The sequence below is a fragment of the Cydia splendana genome, chromosome Z, assembly GCF_910591565.1.
Source record: "Cydia splendana chromosome Z, ilCydSple1.2, whole genome shotgun sequence".
NCBI lineage: Eukaryota > Metazoa > Arthropoda > Insecta > Lepidoptera > Tortricidae > Cydia > Cydia splendana.
In genome coordinates, this window is record NC_085987.1 from 28936049 (window position 1) to 28951010 (window position 14962).

The window sequence follows — 14962 nt, forward strand, 5'->3', positions numbered from 1 at the left end:
ACGATTTTTTCTGAGACTTTTTAGTAGTGATGTACCGACTATTGATTTGGCCGACTAGCCGACTAATCGGCGCTCGAATGGTCGATTAGTCGGCCGACTAGTCGCCTAGTCGGCCAGATCATTACTACCGTATAAACTCAGGTGAAAAACAATAGTTTTGCTCCTTTGGTTGCGGTATTCATCATAATCATCATGGCCGATTAGTCGGCCGACTAGTCGCCTAGTCGGCCAGATCATTAGTATCGTATAAACTCAGGTGAAAAACAATAGTTTTGCTCCTTTGGTTGCGCTATTCATCATAATTTAGCTTGGCTAAAAGGTGTTCTCTACAGATTCAAAGACCTAACTATCACAAGAATCCTCGTTCAATTTCTGTCTTTAGTTCTTTTATTTTACGATCCTGAGCAGACCGTCAGTACAGCTTGTAGGAGGTATTTCCAAGGCTCTCTTTCCCGTACGTAGTCGCCAGTTAAGAACTTATCCCCTGTGGTCAGCGTCTTTACTAGCAACTTGCCCTAAGTCTCTAAATTTTGCATTAACATTAATAGTTCCTCATGGCTCCACCATTAAAAAAAAAACAAAAACTGAATAATAATAAAAAATATAACTATCGAACTTGCAAATAAAATTACACGAGAATCAGTTGAGATCGATCTGTAGAGGAAAACACCAGCCCACCAACATACGATAACGATCAAACGGTCCATTATATGAACAAAAGTTTTCGTTTGCACCCTGAATAGGTATTTTAGTAAAATAAACATAAAACATACGGTAAATATTGACTGTTGATTTCCTTTTTTTCTGTTTTTCTTTCACTAATAAAGTGCCGACTAATCGGCCATTTTTTCGACTAGTCGCCGACTACAAATGTGGCCGGATAGTCGGCGACTAGTCGGTACATCCCTACTTTTTAGCTCTTCTAGTATTAATATCTCTTTGATATAATTAATAGTTGTTGCTGGAATGTCATACTTATTAAATACGCTAATATTAAGTAATACGTATAATTTTTACATGTTTCAAGTTAGATATTAACTTTTATAATAGGTATAGAAGTACCCCGTTGATTAGGTCGACGAGTTAAATATTATTGTGCATGTAATAAATAAACAACGAATATTGAGCCTTTCAGAAAGAGACTTCCATATTCATCGTTTAAGAGTCACAAGTAGCCGCCTCCATAAAATCGAAGCAACGCTCTCATTTTAAAACGACTTGCTGAAATGACATGAAACTTCGCATGAACATTCGAGTAACATCATGAATCTAATATTAAACTGGATTGGGCACGAGTGGTGGGGATAACTGACAGAACGGGATAGTCTTACGTATCTTTAAGTCATGATTTATTTTATTTGCACTACAACATTTAGCAACAAAATTTAATAATATGTATGTTAGGTACTTAAATGTTATATTTATTTATTTATTCACACAAATTAAGTAAACCAAATAACGTTAGTTCTGAAAATTTACATGGATTTTATGAATATTAAACAGAATTCGCTTTAGTATAAGGTGGCCAGTAATAGACGGTTTACCCTACCTGAGTCTCATAATATCGGGCGTGATTGATGGTGACCTTTCGGTTTACCGTGGCAATCATTTTCCAAAGTTAATGTTCGCGATTAATATTCATGTGTATGAGACACCTCCGTGGAAAGCAAGTTAATCAAGCGCAGGTCCAGTGGGGCCGGTTCTGCTAGGGCTGTCACTACCCAACAGAACTAGTATTCCTAACTTTATTATTATTTATACATTTATTATTTATACTTGAAGCCAAAAGAACCGAAATATGTCTATGGTGGTCTATAAAAGTGGCGACATTACCTAAAACTAAACCACTCTTTTGCACTCAGGTACTGTTTACATGGTGTTTTTTGAACCCTTTACCTTACTTAACGCCTTTGTATAGTCCGGACCAACAGAAAGTTAAAATAGTTCACACATGCAAGTTTACCTCTTACTCTGTAATCTCACACATGTATAGTACCTACAAGTTTATTTGTAGCTATTAGGCTTGTGCCTGCTCGGTCACTACAGAGAGCGCTCTGCTCTCGGTCAATCGGTCAAACGAACTAGTTCGGTCTTTTAGTTCCTTTAGTTCAGTTCGGTCTTTGAGAGCTGGGAATGTATGAATCGATTTTACAGTAGTTTTTTTTTCTAAATTTTTGGCAACAGAATTACGATTCAAGTTGTACGATACTATATGACGGTTAAACATCAAAAAGCTAGAGACAATAAAATAAAATAAAAAATGTAGAAAAAATATTTGAATTTTCTTCATACTTTTCAGGTTTTGGACTGTTTGTCACTCTTTTATCTCGTTCGCACTCGTGACAGCGTCATTGTGAACCATTTCGTTCAGTCTATTTTCTGATTCACTCATTTCAAGCGCTCACCAATCCCACTGAACGAAAGGACCTAAATACCGATTAAGAGCGTGTAAAAAGATTTAGTTCCTTTCGGTCCTTGACGGGATTTCATTCTTAACAGTTCTTAGTTCATGACCGTCACAAGCCTAGTAGCTATTGTAAATAATTTCGGCCAACCCTATAAGATATAAGATATAAGATTAAGTCTACTCTCATAGCAGTAGACGATAAACGTGATCTAACGCAATTTAGTACTATATATAGATGTGATATTATTTGTTTTTGACAGCATGTTAAATATCTATGACTAAAATCTCAAATAATTAATGAAGGAATACGAGTATAATCAGCCATTGAAACTACCTTTTGTGTGTACAAAAGTTTTCTCCGGTAGATTTTGCGTCTCATTGAGAACGATTAACTATGTATATTCAAATCGTTTTATGCGTTTTAATTTGGTTTTACAAATAGATTTTCAGACGTATAATGTAGTAAATAAAGGTAGTGGACCCCGCAGTAATTCCTCAGCCAGAAACAACTTTACAGTATGATAAAGTATCAATAAATAAAAAGTATTGTATAAATTTCCAAAGAATAATAATAATAGAATTAAAGTAAATACCTAAAGTCTTAAATCGTTAATATCTTTTTACGGAAAAATGCTCCGTTCAAACTTTCTTCACCAGACATATTCAAGTAACGTATTGCAACAATATATGAAATATCAAAAAAATATCCCAGCAGAAATACCAGTATTAATAAAATAATTTTTTTTGGCGTGTCTTGGACCGGAAAATTGCTCAGTCTAATTTTTTTCACTGGAATGCCATTTTATTGCCGTTTTATACCTACAAAATGAAAATCTAAAAATTTTCCACTCTCAGTTTTTAATAGTTCTATAATACATACATTTCGATACGCATTTTTTTTGGATTTTTTTACCCACTGCGCCAAATTATATTCTAAGATCATATAAGAAGAAAAAAATGACAAAGCAATTTTCCGATGAAAATGAGCGTCAAAAAACGGAAGTATCATAAAAAAATATTCTCATGTTTGACAAAACTTTTAGATTTTTTTCTAGTATCACATACTGATACAAATAACTTATTTTGTAAAATAATTTTGGACTGAGGAATTACTCGGTTCAATATATAATCAGATTTGTGTTTTTACCTAACTTAGGAGTGTTTTTTTTGGATATATATAATGTTAGTCTCGGCTCATACTATACAATAACCAAGCTAAATTTCATTGACTGAGAAATTAATGCATGGGTCTCCATACAACAACTTGCTTCATTTACTACACTAGTACTTAATTCACACTAGCATTAGTTACTTATCTACTTTTTTAGGTTGTTGCATTATTTGAGCCGATGTACACAAAACCTTGTTAATGACAGACCTATATGCGGAAGGTGTCTTAAGGAATAAAAACCTAATACCTAATACTATAGTTCGTTTTTTTAGCATTAGAAAGAACTTGAAAGAAGGTAAGCGATCTTGTCATGTCTTTTAATAGAAAAACGCTTTTTAAAAATCAGTAACTATTATTTATGAAAGCAGAAGAATATAAATGATCGTATTAGATTCATAATTGTTACATATTTGCCGTAACTTATTTTTAAAATGTGTTTTTCAATTAAAAGACACATCAAGATTGTTTACCTTATTTCTATTGCTAAAAAAACGAACTAGGTATAGGTCATTAACTTGTGACTTATACTTTGTTAAAGTACCTACTTATTATTTTAATTATGCCTATAAGTAAGTATTTTACAAACTCGATGGGTACGCTTACAGATGTCATCTCAATAATTACTCTTTTGCGAGATTTGAAGTTTTTAGGTTATAAATTATATGAAGATACACCTCTGTCCCATCGAGTTTGAAAAATATCGCTATAGCGTGCTATGACGACAACGTTTACGAGCAAGTGCGATTGACATTGACATGATTTGGCTATGTAACCTTAAGCTACTTTTGATTAGGCCCTTATTTACAAATACTTTACAATAAGTAGGTATATCTGCATGTACAATTGTACGTTGTGTTAATTTGCATGCATTCCTGATATCCCTCAGTAGCTGTTGCCGTACGCGTAGTATGTTGGTCGTTAATAGTACATTTCAATGCAAGTGTGAAAAGTATGTTATTATTTACGAGTCCCGAGATGTCTTTTATGAGCCGTAGGCGAATAAAAGACACAGGACAAGTAAATAATAACACTACCACACGTACATTGAACGACGTTTTTTAATACATTTGCGAAAAAATCACAGTAAAACAAATGTTGGTAACATGAGTATTACACTTACATTTACGAATTTTCCCTTGAACTTGAATGATATTGTATATTATTCATCACTGTAAACTACGTTCAGCGTTGATTTACATTGCCTCAATTAATCACATTAACTCATTTAATACAAAAACACTTTTACACTTGCAATTTAAGATAATTATTTTGATACAACTAAATTTCAAGTAAATATGGCGGGCGCCGGTTATACTTTTTAAATTTCATTTTTTCTGTTAACGACAGCCATCGTGGCAATGATAGTTCCATTCAACCAAATAATAAAAAAGTTTATTTAGTGAAATATCACATTTTCGAACGCTTTATTTATATAATAACAAATAAATATTTACTTTATATCGTGTAACAATACTTTTACGTACGTAATATATGTCCAATGGCAAAATAAATATATATTAAGTTTTTGAACATCCAAGCTCTTTGGTGTGGACAGTATCAAATACGGTCAGAATTAAATTTAAAAAAGCTGGGAAAGAAAAAAACACTAGTTCGCGAAAAACAACTTTGCGAACGCTAAACAGCTACGTAAAGTAGCACTTTTTGAGCAACTGTATTAAAAAAAGATATGCATTTTTTAAATAAAGGTATCAGTTAATTCCAAATAACGGTGAAGTTATGAATACGCACCTCTTACATCTGTAGATGTAGAATGTAGAGGGGTCATTTTCCCAATATACTTAGGTGAAATATAAAAGGAATGGACTGAAAATATCTAATAGTGATAGCGGTACAGCCTGAAATTCGGGAATCAGCTGCAAATGGTGTTAAAGGTATGAAAATCGGCACGATTAATCTTTAGGCCATTTGAATCAATTTGACCCATAGCACCAAAAAAGAAAAACAAACGGAAAGGAGTTATAACGTCATCTTTTTTTTGTATGGTAAAATAAAAAAAAATGTTAAGAAACCTATCGTGATGGTATTAAATGAAAGGGAATTTAAGCTAGTTCTAAAAATGTATCACATTATTATATTTCCGTCACCTGCATTCAATTAAAATAAAAATATTTTTCAAAACATACCAAGTTTGGGCTCCTCCAGATACGAAACCGTTGAATTATTTTTTGCAAAATATACCTCAAGTAATACCCAATATCCTCATATCTAACCCTAAGAACATAATTTCGAAAATTTTTAGTTTTAGTATTTGTTTTAAATTTTTTATTATTACAAATTGTGATCTATCAATCTATCTATGAAACGGCCTCCTAGCCTGGTCGATAGTGACCCTGCCTATGAAGCAGGAGGTCCCAGGGTCGAATCCTGATAAGGGCATTTATTTGTGTGTTCATCATCATCATCACACAAATAAATGCCCATATACACATGTATACAAGCCCTGGTAGGCTAGGAGGCCGTTTCATTGATAGATTGATAGATCACAATTTGTAATAATAAAAAAATACTAAAACTAAATATTTTCGAAATTAATTTCTTGGGGTTAGATATGAGGATATTGGATATTACTTGAGGTACATTTTACAAAAAATAATTCAACGGTTTCGTATCTGGAGGAGCCCAAACATGGTATGTTATGAAAATTATTTTAATTTTAATTGAATGCAAGTGACAGAAATATAATAATGTGATATATTTTTAGAACCGGCTCAAAATGCCCTTTCATTTAATATCACACACGATAGGTTTCTTAACAATTTTTTTTATTTTTCCATACAAAAAAAAGATGACGTAATAACTCCTTTCCGTTTGTTTTTCTTTTTTGGTGCTACGGGTCAAATTGATTCAAATGGCCTAAAGATTAATCGTGCCGATTTTCATACCTTTAACACCATCAGCTGATTTTGGTCAACCGCTACTACTATAATATAGAAAACAATATACCTAATTATTTACTTCAACCACACTTCAACAATAAAATTCTAATGAGTAACACCAAGAAAAGTCTGCAGCGATTTTGATAGCCCACGCAGGGCAAGTGTTATTTAATACTTCATAATTTCACAGAACTTTGACGTTTAAAATAACACTAGCACTGCGTAGTCTATCAAAATCGCTGCAGACTTTTCTTGGTCTAACTCTAGGTTTCTTGCAACACGTTCTCTTGTTTTAAACCAATTGTAGTCATATCCATAATATCCATATTTAGTCCCTGGTGTTAACTTAATTATACGGCAAATGATGATGATGGAATTTCCTTTTGCAGAGTTGCACCTTTTGACTCACAGATTGATTTAGGAAGGGGAGCCAATCGAATTTTTGATGCAAAATTTTGACTTAAGGGGGGGTGCTCCCCGAAATTTGTAATAAATAAAGTTTTGCTATGTTTGGTATCATTTTCGTGTAACTCAAGGATGCTAAATCGTTCCTGATATTTAATTTATACGGTTTCATATAAATAATTTGAAATAATTGAAAAATAAAAAATATCTATGTATTTTTTTTCCGAATAAAAGCCTATATTTTTCTTATTTTAATATGCACATAAAAAATAAATATTTCATGAAAAAGCCCTATTATTCCTCGTTATAAAAAGTATACATATGGCATATTTATTTTACATTAATGTGAACAAAAAAAAATGTAGACCTACTTTCGACTACTCATTGAACAAGATACAACGATGTGAGCTACAGCTAAGCAATTTACGGCGTTTAGTGATGATGAGATCCTTTTTTAGTATACTTAGTGAGTCCTTAGAACCCTTAGATCATTTTAGGAAGGAGATGCACCTTGATTTTTGATATGGTCGGGGTTTGATACAATCATAAAATTTATACAAGCACCTGTTTAGGTTTCTGCAATAAGTTTGGTGACATTTTCGAGTAAATCAAAAGACAGAAATCATTTAGGTAATTAAATATTCAAAATACAAATTAATAATGTAAATATTGTCTAATATTTAAATTATTTTCCTCCGTATAGCTACGTCCCTTAAATCGGATTACGTTGTGCACCGAGCATAAACAATGTTAAAGAGTGTTTACAAATATATAGGCAGCAAAATCTTTAAAATACGAAATAATGTAATTATTAGTCCATTTCTCTTTTTTTTCTTTTAATTTACTCGATAATGACACCAAACTTAATGCAGAAACCTAAACAGATGCTTTCATAAATTTATGATTGTATGGGACAAATCATCCTCAACCTTTCAACCACACCGCACCAAAAATCAAGGTGGCTCCCGTTCCTAAAATGATCTAAGGGTTCTAAGGACTCACTATGCTAAAGGATATCTCATCATCATCAAACGCCGTAATTCTCATAGCTGTAACTCAAAGATATATACTATTCAGTGAGCTGGTGGTCGAAAGTAGGTCTACATTTCATTTTTTTCTCTCTACATTTTTAGACATAAATATGCGATGTGTATACTTTTTATAACGAGGAATAGTAGGGCTTTTTCATGAAATTTTTATTTTTTGTGTATATATAAAAAAAAGAAAAATTTTGGCATTTATTCGGAAATAAATAAAATAGAAAAATTATATTTTTAATTTTTTTTTTCAAATTATTTATATGAAACCGTATAAATTAAATATCAGAAATGAATTCCGCATCCTTGATTTACCCGAAAATTATACCAAACTTGTGCACATACCGAACTAAATTTTTTACAAATTTCGGGGGGCCTTAAGTCAAAATTTTGCATCAAAAATCCGGTTGGCTCCCCTTCCTAAATCAATCTGTGAGTCAAAAGAAGCAACTCTGCAAAAGGAAATTCCATCATCATCATTTCCCGTATAATACACTTTTTTGTCGTGTACGCCACGGACTAATTACGTATATCGTTCGACATTATTTTGACGTATTTTGCATCCGTCAGCCGCCCAGGATTAGTTATACTCGTATTCCTACCCGTCAAATAAAAAATAAAAATCATTTTATTTCTTTCAGTACAAACGGTATTTCTTGTATTTGGATTTAGTTATTGTAGAATATTACCATATAAAATTAAACTACAATAGTATAAGCATTAAATTTTAGTGATTTTTAAACTAAAACATTATTTTTGTACAAACGCGACAACCTCGAAAAATGGTCTGACTAGACGAAAACATATGCATCGAGGCTCGTATATAACGTACCTTAGATTACTAGATAGGTACGCGTTTAAACTTTACACGGGGATATAATTATTATGCGTGTATGTATATCTTTCTATTCTTATACACACACTTGAACTTGGACCATATAGTTGTATGATGTGGACCATAGACACTTTAGATAGATACCCTAATACCCTACAGACTTCCTAGGCTGTTCTTTTTATTACTGATTGACAAAATCATTATATTTCAGGTGGTTTCTTGGTATTAACTAATCCGCACTTCTTATACGCTGATCCGATATATCGGAACGGTGTAATTGGCATAACACCCGACGAGGAAATACATAGAATATGGATGGACTTAGAGCCTGTAAGTAGTAGTATATATAATACAATAACTAACTAAGGGTCAGGCCACTTGCCCGAACTACGATTGATGGACTCAATCAATTGTAGCAATCAGCAGTGAACTATGAAATATCCCATACCCTCGTATATCTTGTGTTTTTTTAACATGTAGTTTTATTTTAAGTGACGAATGTAGTACTCAAATGAAGTACATACTTACTCGTACAAATCAAGACTTGTGCCATAACCAGATTTTTTTAATACTACGTCGGTGGCAAACAAGCATACGGCCCTCCTGATTGTAAGCAGTCTCCTTAGCCTATGGACGCCTGCAACTCCAGAGGTGTTACAATACAATACAATACATGCGCGTTGTCGACCCTAACTCTCCGCAACGCGCCCTAACCTAAAGGGTGATATCATATTAGGCAAACATTGTAGGTACCTACCAATTGATGACTCAGACATACACTTTTTCAGGATCATCATGATTTTTGATGATAAATAAGCAAAATAAGTTCTATAGTCAACACTAGTTTTATAATTTATTTTGGATAATTACTTAAAACTAGTTTTCACCATAGCACTTTGAGAAAACTAGTTGTAACTGAAAAATCCTAGTTAAAAATTAGTTTTCACGAAGGCGTTTCAAAATTCTTGTTTTGACTAGGGAAAACAAGGCTTCACTTAAAACCCGTTATTAATTTATCATGGTAACATACATATTTATTTATTTCAGAACACTGGTGTTGTATTAAGAGGAGCAGCGAGAGTACAATTTAATATGTTCTTGCGGCCTATACCACAGATAAGCGCAACTAACAACTTGCCAAATGTTTTACTACCACTCTTTTGGCTGGAGCAAGTAAACTAAAACTTTTTTATTAATATGATTACATAACAAGTATGTACCTACATCACTCACTCTCAGTCTCGGAATTTCTTCAAAACAAGCTCGTGTGAGATGTGCCTAATACCTCGCTTTTTTAGCATTAGAATATACTACACGATTTTGACGTGACTTTTTATTTTTTATTGAAAAACGGTTTAAATAAGTTGTAACTATTAGACCATTTTAATAACAAAACTTCCGTGAGACCCAGACATATTAAATATATTAAGAACGGGTCACTCACGTATTACTATACGTATCACGTATCACGGGTAACTATACTATACTATTACGGGTAACTATTAGACCAGCATGTACTTATGAAACCAAAAGAATGTAAACGAACATACGAGTATGCTATATAATTGTTACATATTTACTGTGACTTATTTTTCAAAAGTGTTATTCAATAAAGAGACACGTCAAAATCGTGATGTTTTTTTCTAACCCTGGCCGCACACGCACGGAATTTTCCGTACGGAATGACATGTGCAAACGAGCCAGTGCTATGAATAATTGAATACATAGCGACGTCCCGTGCATACGTGTCATTCCATACGGAAACCGGGTAAAAATTCCGTGCGTCTGCGGCCGGGAATGCTAAAAAAACGAGGTATAAACACTTACATAACATGTCATGTACCTTACATTGACATTTTACAAGATATCATTGACTTACTACATAATACCAGCGTTAGCACTACCTAATGTAATTATTGCTAACGGTACTTGCAACTCCCATTCTCATTGCGATCATTTATAAACATAGGTACCTACTTACATTTTATCGTAAATAAATACACTTCAGTTAGAGTTAGTGTAACTGTACCTGCAGAAGGTACACTAGTAGAGTACCTTTAGTATAACTGTACCCCGATCTAACGCAATGTATTATTTTAGGGTATGGAATTGCCAGAAGAATTCGTGGATGAGGTGAAAGAAAAGTTGCTGCTCCCACTTCGACTGCTGGATATTTTAGTCCCGATCCTAGTGACTCTAAGCTGCGTGCTGCTAGTGGTCGGCGGTGTGGTTGCCACGCGAGCAGGACTTAATAGATCCGCAACGAAAAACACTAAATAAGAATTACCGTACACACGTATAATACAACCCTACCTCTAACCCTTCAACAATGCTCTTTGTTATCATTTTTTTGATCAATTCCATCTTTATGCTAGGAACTATAACTACGTGTGTGTATGTTACCTACTGTGTTTTCCGTGAAAATTGATACGGGACTTTTTAGCTATAGCCAAGTGCAAGTAAATAAAATTGAAACCAATTTGACGCTATAATATTTAAGTAACCTTTAAGGCCCCGACGGAAGACCAGAGTTGGCCCATCCAGGCTAACACCATGCTGAGTCGGGACTATTTCGTGGCTAACAAATAAGTATTATGTGTCATGTAATGTTATGCGTTGTTTTATTATGTAAGTTTGTTTGTTTTGTTGTTATCTGTAGGTATATTTTTGCTGCGAATAAACTATTTATATTTCTTTAAGCCTTTAAGACTGCATTCCACAATTTTTGATCTATGTGAGATACTATTAGAAGTATTCAGAACAAATTAAATTATTTTCAGAAAATATTTTAATTTGTTTTTATTTCAAGTAAAAACACTACTAAGTATATAAATTATAAACTGAAATAAATGTCATATACCAAGAAACACTGACCAAGGCCTCCAGTGCCCCAGGCTGGAATGGAACCAGCGTCCTCTGCTATCCCTATGCTGCTATGCTGGTATGTGGCCCGGTGGCATTTTATAGGAATATTGCACGCCGGTGGAATGACCGGCGAATTCGGCGATGGCGGCGTGGCAAAAATGGCCGGCCGCGTACTAACTAGTCAGTACAGCGGTAGCGCAGGTTTTAGGTTAGTTCTCGCTCATGTCGTCTCGGATATGGGTGAATATGGTATCGATGCATTCAATGTAATGCCCTGAACACAAATATATGAGATGACAAGCGCGAAAGTGGTGGGGGTAGTTGTTGTGACGTCATAAAGTCGGCAGTACAAAGTTTTTGAAGTGAAAACTTCTTTAGCCGCACTGAGCACTTTTTGAGGTGGGGAAAAAATGATGAACTCGAGACAGCGTAACGCGTAACGCGCTGACGTCATGTGTGACGGACAATGTTATTCACCAAAGAACTTTAGTCGTAACGTATCATAATCAGGTCAATTATTTAAAACTGGACTTTTATATTAAGCAATAAAGCTCAATGTTCTAATCTTGTACGGGCTGAAATACTAGGATCTCACAGTTACATACATTTATATCACTCCAATATAATTCAATAAAGCTACATCTTGATGAAATCGCTAATATAAGTGAACTCTAGTACTGGTGAATAAAACTCAAAATTACATGACCAATGACAATTTCTATTCGAATTTTGAACAATTAACGCTACAAATTTAAACTCACTGGCCAGCAATTTCGGAACTAAAGTTTTTCAATGGAAAGGAGGATGGGTCAATTATACATAGTGCTACAGACATTTTGGACTAGTCATTGAGTTTTCACTTCTGTCGACACTCCCGGAGTGCAACCCGTTGTTTTTTTTATTTTCTTTTAATCATACCATGTGGGGTACCAAATGAAAGGGATTTGTAAGTAGATCACAAATATATAACAACTAATTATTAGAAAACGTTCGAAGGTTTCACAATCCACAGTTGACTTCTAACTGCTATAAATTGAAAATGGCTGAATTGGTAAGTCCAAAATACATACCAAGTGACTGTGAATATCCTCTATATAATGTTAAATAATAATTAACCAGATATATCAAAAAATAAGAAAAGTACAGCAAGATGAAAGAAGTATAATTTTCTGTTACATTAAACTGCAACTATTATTAAAACAAACAAAAAACCCGACAGTTTACATATACTTATTTTTGAAATGGTCTTTTCACTAGCTTTCATTTGATACCCATATTGCTATAGTAAGAAAAAAAAACAATCCCCCCTCCATTTTTTTATTTAACGGGCGCCATTTATAACATATGAGGTGTGGTCGAATTCGTCAGAAAGAATAAAATTTTACTTTTATCTTGGCACTAGAAATGAGTAGGTTAGTACCTATCTGCCTAGTCCTATCAAAATTTAGGGGTCCGACCCCCTTTTCAGGGCGTACGCGGGTTAATTTTATGAGCTTAACCCTTCAAGTGGCGGTCAACCCGTTAATGGTCGGATCGAAAAGCAGTAAACTGGCGGCCCACCACTCACGGGTCGATGTGAAAACCAGTAAACTGTCGGCCACCAGTGAAATTGAACGCATTTAAGTATAGTTACGCCCTTCTAGCGCCCAAAATTAGGTAGCGAGTTAGAAAAGGATAGCATACCGTAAGAAATACAAAAGCCCTTGGTATAAAATTTGTTGGTAAGGACCATTCATTCGGAAGCGACCGCCTAGTCTGAACTCTTTCTTGATTTTTAAGAAATTGTTTTGTTAAATAAAATGGATGTTAGATCTCTTTTAATGATTTTATCTTATAAATAAAAGTCTTCATTTGATAATTAACTACCAATTACCTCCAATCATCACTTTGTTTTATAGTGGTAGTCATGTTTAACAAGAAACCTGGAAAACTGTCATTCTTCCGGAGTTTGATTAGGTCTGGCCAAATGGGTTATTCCCACTAGTTACCACCAAGTTCTTACCAGTGGTAACTACTGGGAATTTTTTTCCCACCTTTTACCACTGGTAACTACTGGGAAAAAAAATCCCACTAGTTACCACCAACTCGGCTTGGGTAGTTACCACTGGTAAAAGGTGGGAATTTTATTTCTCAGTAGTTACCACCAAAATATTGTTAGAATTCAATACTAATAAAAACAGTATAAATAGTATAGTATAAATTTAATGTAGCGTGCTGTAATAAATAATTATGTGTCAGTAGTGATTCAGTAAACTGCTTTAAAAGTGATCAAAAATATTAAAACAGTTTTACCGGTATAAGTGTAAAAACTAAAATAGAAGAGTCTCATTCTAGTTAAGTAGAAAATAACTTATTATCCGGACTAAATTTATCTTATTAACTGTAAATTGAATTACATATTTATACAAAGGAACAAACAAATCGGTCAAAAACCGACAGAAGTGATTTCGTTTTATTATTTACCGCCACTGTATGCTACCAGCAAGCCCTTTCATAATTCCCGTAACACCTCACTAAAACGGCTGTTCCTTAGTTATAAACTTGCTACATAACATTATACATTGATTTTATCGTAACAAATACGTTTTTAATATTTTCACGTAGTGTTATTACCATCCCGCTAGCGTGGGTGATTAAGCAATCGAGCCAACCAGCGTAACATGACCGAGCGATGTACTACCCGAGCGTAATTGGAATGCGAGCCTATGCTGGTTAGTCCGAGCAGTCAGCCCATCCGAAGCGCGCCCTAAGCGGTTTTAATAACAACCATGCCCTGTAGTTATTTGGGTTATTCCCACTAGTTACCACCAAGTTCTTACCAGTGGTAACTACTGGGATTTTTTTTCCCACCTTTTACCACTGGTAACTACTGGGAAAAAAAATCCCACTAGTTACCACCAACTCGGCTTGGTGGTAACTACTGGGAATTTTTATTCCCAGTAGTTACCACTGGTAAAAGGTGGGATTTTTTTTTCCCAGTAGTTACCACTAAAATATTGTTAGAATTCAATACTAATAAAAACAGTATAAATAGTATAGTATAAATGTAGCGTGCTGTAATAAATAATTATGTGTCAGTTAGTGATTCAGTAAACTGCTTTAAAAGTGATCAAAAATATTAAAACAGTTTTACCGGTATAAGTGTAAAAACTAAAATAGAAGAGTCTCATTCTAGTTAAATAGAAATTAATTTATTATCCGGACTAAATTTATCTTATTAACTGTAAATTGAATTACATATTTATACAAAGGAACAAACAAATCAGTCAAAAACCGACAGAACTGATTTCGTTTTATTATTTACCGCTACTTCATTTCGTTCTATTGTAACACGACGCAAACCTG

At 33.9% G+C, this 14962-nt stretch overlaps 3 protein-coding genes across 9 annotated transcripts in view; 2 read left to right on the forward strand and 1 right to left on the reverse strand.

Moving 5' to 3' along the window:
- Positions 1-11446, forward strand: part of LOC134804501 (sensory neuron membrane protein 2) — a 30915-nt gene extending 19469 nt beyond the window's left edge. Inside the window, exons 7-9 of the mRNA XM_063777550.1 lie at positions 8964-9082; positions 9800-9925; positions 10853-11446. Coding sequence (XP_063633620.1) covers positions 8964-9082; positions 9800-9925; positions 10853-11032 — 425 coding nt within the window. The 3' untranslated portion in view covers positions 11033-11446. The remainder of the gene's footprint in view (positions 1-8963; positions 9083-9799; positions 9926-10852) is intronic.
- The window catches only part of LOC134804747 (protein AF-10), a 453368-nt gene that overhangs the window by 104315 nt on the left and 334091 nt on the right, over positions 1-14962 (forward strand). The window lies entirely within an intron of this gene.
- LOC134804897 (ADP-ribosylation factor-like protein 5B) overlaps positions 1-14962 on the reverse strand; it is a 288633-nt gene that overhangs the window by 26308 nt on the left and 247363 nt on the right. The window lies entirely within an intron of this gene.